Source organism: Prosopis cineraria, unplaced genomic scaffold, assembly GCF_029017545.1.
Source record: "Prosopis cineraria cultivar Desert tree isolate PC_DT_omini unplaced genomic scaffold, ASM2901754v1 PC7, whole genome shotgun sequence".
NCBI classification, from domain to species: Eukaryota; Viridiplantae; Streptophyta; class Magnoliopsida; order Fabales; family Fabaceae; genus Prosopis; species Prosopis cineraria.
This window is the reverse complement of record NW_026555338.1, coordinates 30053219-30060332: the sequence shown is the minus strand read 5'-3', so window position 1 is coordinate 30060332 and position 7114 is coordinate 30053219. Positions and strand designations below refer to the sequence as shown.

Here is a 7114-nt window from a genome sequence, read left to right as displayed (position 1 = left end):
TTATCTAATCATTTGATAGTAGAACTTTCACTCAAAATAATCCCATCTCAACTCAATTTGGGTTAGGGACAATGACAACTGGGAACCCTATAAAACCTTTAATTATAATTACAAACTCTTAATTATTGAATTCTTAATAATAGATCATAGTTTATACATGTAATTAAAAAATGTGAATAATTAATTAAAAAATTAACAAAATATATTTAAGATTATTTATAACATCAGTTGAAAATTTATAAAAGTTAATTGTAAATATCAATTTTTGATTGTTACTATGCAAATAAATCACTTAAAAAATCAATAAAATACACTTTAGTTGAAAATTTATGATAAATAATGGTGAATTTTAAGTCAATTATTTGTAATTTTTTTACTGTTAATATATAGATAAATTGTTTGAAAAATTAATAAAAAATTTTTAAAAATTTTTATAGTATTTAAAAATTTACAAAAATCAATTGTGAGTCTCAAACTAATCAATAAACAAATACTTTATTATAAGTAAGGGCCATAATTTATTATTAAGATTTCAATAATTTAATGTTTATAATTAAAAATAATATTCTTATGAAATCTTTAATTGTTATTTTTCTTTTAATTTGTCCGGATTATCAACCCATTAAAACCTCCTTAACTTGATGCGAAGCAGGCTTAAAATGATGGATGTTTTATGCAAAAAAAAAAAACAAAGAAAGAAAGAAAGAAAGAAAGTAAACAAATAAAATAGGATGCAAGTAGGTACTTTGAATTAATCCAAGACTACACTCCCTCTATTTATTTTTTTTTTATAAAGCACCCTTGACTATCTTACTAAAAAAAGTGTGATTAAATTATTAACTTTATCAAAAAAAAATAGAATAAACTTCTAACTTAACTCATTATTTAAATAAAAAAGTAAATTTATATTATATTATCTTTCATAATTAATGAGTTTAATGAGAGTAATATTAAAAAAATTAAGTAAAATCTCATTAAGTGCTTTATTTTAAGGATAACAAAAATTCCTTATAATAGGCGTTGTAAATAATAGGGAGGAGAGGGAGAATTCAGTATAAGAAACATGTTGAGTAATTTACCATTATATGTCAAGTCTTGAGTCCTGGTTTCTCCTAAAAAATATATAAACTAAAAAATATATGTAGATGCTAGTATATTCTGGAAGAAAGAATCAAGGGCACTAGTTTAGTTTTACATCAAGTTATTTTTTCATATTTACTTGGATCTACAATTATGTAGACAAAAAGGGGGGGGGGGTGGGCGCACTTATATCAAATCATTAGAGGCGAGATAAAGCAATTTAAGTCAAACTAATTGCGTGGTTGAGGTGAATCCACATAAGACTTAAAACCAAAAAAAGAAGCAAAAAATAGGGAGAATTACTCCAAAGTCCCTCATAACAATTGTAATTACTTTGAAATCCCACCAACGGTTAAATTATTGATGTAGGTGCGAATAATTTTCCCAAAATAAAAAATAAAATGACACATCTGCCCTTCTCTGGTTCTCCCTGAATCTGCCGACATCTTCATCTTCCTTCGCCACATCGCACGCCTTCTCTCTGATATTGTTGAAGACAAAGCCTCTAATGGAAGAATAACCACATGGGACGGCGTCACGAATAAGCAAGCCCCTGACCCCTCACGACGTCTGCTTACTTTATCACTCCGGTCCAAGGCCGGCCTCGTTGTCGGCGTCGTCACCGTTGTGCGTGAGTGGTACGGCCCAGGCGGCCCCTTGGGATGAAGGAGATGAATCTGTGATTTGGGAGGCGGCTATGAAGGGGACGTCCAAGACGGAATCGACGGCGAGGAGATTGGAGAAGAAGAATGATTACGGTTCTTGGTGAAATGGTAGGGTAGGTGTTCCTAAATTGCCTGTTTGATCTTGTGTAGATTAGACTTAAGTTTGTAAACTGGGAACAAGAGGGATTAAATTAATCTTTTTGTTTGGCTTGTGGGAGATAAAATTATTTGATGGATGAGTGTTTGTAAGTAAATGTGCCTCCACATTGATACCTAGTTTGGGCATTCAGTCGAAGGACTGAATATCTCCGTGGCAGCGGCCTCAGCTGCGGCGGCATGAACATCTCTGGGCGAGTTGAAAGCGAGGAAAAAGAGTGGCTAGAGGAGGAAGCAGATGACAGATTCAGTGAGGATGGTGTAAGGACAAATGGGTCATTTTATTTGGAAATATATCTACATCTCAACACCTTGGGGCTGCAAAATAATTTCACCAGTCGATAAAACTTTTGAGTCAGTATAATTGTGCGCGCGTTTAAGTCATTCTCCCCAACCTTTTTTTTTTTTTTTTTTTTAACTTTCCAGAAGATAGTATAGACTGGAGACATTAAGATCTTTGTATAATCGTTCAGTTGCATACAAATAATGAATTGTATAATCTTTTATTGAATTTAGTCTCAAATTAAAAATTTATCTATCAAATTCTTAAAGTTTCATCATAATCATGTATAATTAATCTTAAATAGTATAATTTTCTCTTTTTTAAGTGAGTTGAGTTTGGGAATTGACCAGTGCCAATACATGTTTTTAGACCAGAGCCCATACATGTTTTTTGCTTTAAAAAATATTTATAAAAATATTTATAAATTGCCCATTAACAATTCTCACGTAAGTAGCAAGATTTAAATATTATTTTCTCTTCAGATCATTAGAATTAATTGTATATGGTTATGAAATTTAAGGACCTGAAAAACAGATTAAATTTAAGAATCAAATCACCAATAGATGCAAATTTGGGTCCAAGAATTTCATCATCCCTGAATCAGGCGTGGTTTGACTATTTCACTTTATTATAATCACAGTTCACTCACGTCAAAATTTTCAAGAAATGGAAACAAACATCATACACGACAACTCATTTCATTATTACCGAAACTATGTGAAGTTTCCAGTACAAATTCAATAAAAAAAAATAAAAATAACTGCAAGTGACGTCCCAAATGTTTAAAAAATAAATAAATAAAGTTTATCAGGATGAATTCAGCAACTCATAAACTCATAGCTAGACTGTAGACAAATTTATCAGAGACATATAAATTCATCTTCGTGGACCCCTTCAAAAAGGATCGGCATAGTTGCAGTTGGTTCTGATTTCCCCTTCATGTGGCCTGCTCAAGACATGAACATTCCCAAGCTTCACCATTGATGCCGCAAACTGGCTACTGAAAAGGAAAGGCTGAGTTGCAAATGCATGCACAAAAGGACCAGTCTTTGAATCTGAATACAATAACTGATCTGTAGACAGCAAACCCACCTTCCTCACAAGATTTGTATAATAAACATTGTAAAAGGTCCTTGGACTTATCACATCAAGTGAACCAAATCCATTTCTCTTCTGCATCTTCTCTTGAGCATGTTCAGGTAATATATGTTAAGTGATGGGTCTGGGTTTCCAGTGCCAATGAAATTATAAACCCTATCCATGAAGGAGACAAAGTGCTTCTCCCTATGGTGTGTGAACCAGAGAGAGAAACCAAGTCAAGTATGTCAAGGCCTAGATCTTGGAAGAAGTGGAGAAGGGCTGTGATGTTTTTACGGCATTGAGGGACCAAGCTAGCTTCTCTGGCTATGGAGATTCTGCCGTCTTTACGGCCAAATAGGACTTCCCAAAATGGCCCTCCTGCAACAATGGTGGCATCTCTTGCAGCAGCAGCGAGAATGTCTGCACAAGACACATTTTTAGGGCATATTTTCTCTATTTCTGCTTTTATGTCATCTATCACTTGGAATCCTCTCAGGGTTCTGCTCTCATAAGCTGCCCTCTCACTGTTTGAATGGTTTAGCAGAATCGAGGCATCGCATCCCTGGAATTTTTTTTTTTTTCCATGTCAAATGTACTTCAATAACCAGAAATGAATTAATGCTCTTGACAATTTTTTTTTTTTTCCGGTTGGCTCTCTGCCAATGAGAGATTCTCAGACAGAATATAAGATGCGAAAATAATCATGTGATGACCAATGCACAAGCTAGAGGTGAATAGTCAAGAAATATATAAAATTGGCCGAGATAAATAAACTAAAAGGTATGTTCATCCTGAAAGTTTAATCATGATTAGTCTATCTGAACTTTTTTCTTCTTCTTTTTTTTTTTCGGGTACTAGAAGTCTAAATAACAACTAAACTAAATAAACAAAAAGACTATCTGCTCCAATCACAAGGAAACTTTTTTTCCTTCAATTCTATTTGCCCACTGATTAAATTAGAGTTAGTTAAAAAAAATAGAAAGTAGCATTTTATCACAAAAATAAACAGTCCATAGAGTTAAAGCTGAAATTTCCTCTTCCTTGGATTTCTTGTCATCCTTGTTGTCTCTTTTAGCCAAATTAAGCCACCCTTTTGGTAATTTTGAGTAAGAGTTTAGCAAAGAAACAAAGGAAACATAGAGAGAGAGAGAGTTGTGATTACTCTAACAGCACAGTCATGGAAATGAAGGCGAATGAGGGAAGGAGCAAGGTGGGGTCCTTTTTAACCCAAGCCGTGACCTTCTGGTTGATAATGGCTTCAGCATAGAGCATGTTGTATGATAGTGACCAGTTGAAAGCAATGCTTGAGATGGTACGGTCTTCACTGATTTCTTCCCCACATTTGCCTCTGCTTCTAAACAACATGTAGTGATGATGACCAGAAGCAAAAACAGAGGAACATGGTGGAGATTCATGTTTTGAGAAACAGGGCAGCTGCTACGCTAGCTAGCGCTGACAGATATCGTGCTGCTACGTTCTGGCAAATGTCATGTATTTAAATCCTCAGAGCTAAACCAAACCAAACGTGGTGGCCACTCTCTTTACCATAAATTGTTGACATGCCAACACGTGGATTTGACCATTTCAAGAACTGGGAAGAAGCGTATGCTTAATTCAATCCCCAAGAGAGGATGAAGCTTATAAGAAAATTTTTTCAGAGTTTAAGGGGGAGGCTTAAGGCTTCCCTGTTGAGGCACCTTTAGACGGCTAGCAATAATTGAAGTCAACCACAAGTTTTACAATTTTTTTAAAATGGTTGCGGTAACATTCCTCTGATGTATCACAGGGGAAAAAAACTACTGGCACTTAAAATTAAGTGGAATGGTAAAGATGAAGTGCGTAGCGAATAATATTCAAACCCTGCTAATAAAAAAAAAAACTAATTTTTCATTAAAAATTTTTTGGTGATTCTTCACAATAAGTTTTATATATTTCTCTCTCGGCTTGAATATGATTCATATTTTTTTAATACAAAATACATTTCCTAGGAAGGAAGAACTGTGATCAATCTCGAGCATTAAAAAAGTTATCTCTAATTGAATTTAACAATACTTAAATACCTCCTAATCAAATAATCATATCAAACAAAATCTATTATAAATCATAATTCAACTAAATCAAGATTCCCTATTATATTATATCAGACCATTAAAACCAGAAAAATTCCAAGTTTCTTGCTTTCAGCACCAACTTCAATTTACATGCGCGCACACACACACACACATGAACAACAGCAACAATAACAAGAAGAAAAGCTGCAAACCTTTTCAATCCCAAAATTACTATCCAAGAGAACAAAGGGCAGAAGATTTAACAAATGGACCTTGCATATTCACAGACCAATTATAAACACATATTCACACCAAGACAAAAAAAAAAAAAATCAAACCCTTCATCAAATTGAAATCTTCTGGATAAGTCGCATCTAAGCCTTGCAACAAACAAAGCGACCAATCCCTTTACGTGCAGCCCCATCATCGTCTCCGGAAATATCAATCTCCTTCTTTTGCTGCTTGTGCTTCTTCTTGGTCTCATCCTTAGGCACTGTAATTTTCAACACTCCATCACTCATTGTGGCCTTAATCTCTTCAACCTTCGCATTCTCAGGTAACCTGAATTTCCTCGAGATGGTTCCCATGGTTTGTCTCTCCTTGCAGTGCCATCTGAGGCTCTTCTTCTCCTCTTTAGTCTCATCATTGTCTTCTTCTTCTTTCACTTTTCTCTCTGCGCTGATACAGAGGACACTATTTTCATGAACTTCGAGCTTCACGTCCTCTCTGGTAAGCCCCGGGAGATCGATTTCGAAGATGTGGGCTTCACGGGTCTCCCTCCAATCCATCTCGGTGTCTGAATTTTCATTGATGAGAAATCGAAAAGGCCCGAACAGTTCACTCCGGTTCAACAGGGTTTGGAACAGAGACATTCTTCTTTTGGATGGCCTGTGTTTACGCTTCTGATGTAAGCAGATTAACTATCTTCCTTGTTTCTTTTTGTTGGTTTCCTGGGTGATCAAACATGTGAGTTTGTGAGTTTATATCAAGCAGATGTAAATGCAAGTGATATGAAATAGCGCCTTCTTGAAAGTTCTGGGATTGACAGGAATCTTCTGATTTTCTCGAGAAAATGTTTATTCCCGCGTCTCTGATCCTTTTCCACTGTGCTTCAATCAAGTCTTGTGAAAAAAGCGTGGGAGTCGAAATGAAAACATTTGAGAAGTTTCTAGGAGTTGCTGAGTGGGAAGCTTAACAAAATGTTGGATATTAAATTAAATATTTATAGAATAAAAGCTCCTGTTCATACAAGTTTTATGGGATTTAACATGTCTGCTGATTATTAAAATAGTTTTAAGTTTTTTCCCTTTTATTAAAGATAATAAGTTAAAAAATATTTTTATTTTTTAACTATTAATTCAAAAGCATTTGGTATTTAAAATTTACATATATTGTAATTTTATTTTTTTAATATTTAAAAATAATATATTGAATATTTTATCATTAAAAATGTTGACTTTAACAATTAATTGGTTAAAAAATTGTAAAAATTGACATAAAAATTACAAAAAAGTTTTATAAAATTATAAATAAGTATTCTATTAAAAAAATTAATATCAATTAATTTGTTAATTTGTGTATGATATAATTGAACGATGTCAACAAATTTTATTATATGATATTCAAAAAGCATCAAATATTAATTTTTTGTATGTGACAATTTTTGTGAGGAGTGTTGCTCATGAGGATTGTTTTGAAATTTTGTTTAAAAAATATATTTATAATTTGTTAGTATTAATAAAGTTTAATGAGTATAATTAAGACATTTATTAAGTTAATAAATTTAGGTCATTTATTGA

General features: G+C 33.4%; 1 protein-coding gene, 1 long non-coding RNA gene and 1 pseudogene across 2 annotated transcripts; 1 reads left to right on the top strand and 2 right to left on the bottom strand.

Annotated features, from left to right (window-relative positions):
• Window positions 1-1460: 1460 nt before the first annotated feature.
• On the top strand, window positions 1461-2366 carry LOC129316187 (uncharacterized). The gene is made up of 2 exons (XR_008594700.1): window positions 1461-1858; window positions 2036-2366. It is a non-coding gene; the product is annotated as an uncharacterized LOC129316187 (long non-coding RNA).
• Window positions 2367-2916: 550 nt separating this feature from the next.
• On the bottom strand, window positions 2917-4679 carry LOC129314957 (peroxidase 7-like; annotated as a pseudogene).
• A 733-nt stretch (window positions 4680-5412) lies between these two features.
• LOC129314801 (18.1 kDa class I heat shock protein-like) lies at window positions 5413-6480 on the bottom strand. Its single transcript, XM_054958232.1, has one exon. It carries the CDS (start codon window positions 6185-6187, stop codon window positions 5690-5692), a length of 498 nt encoding a protein of 165 aa, XP_054814207.1. The 5' UTR covers window positions 6188-6480; the 3' UTR covers window positions 5413-5689.
• Window positions 6481-7114: the final 634 nt, after the last annotated feature.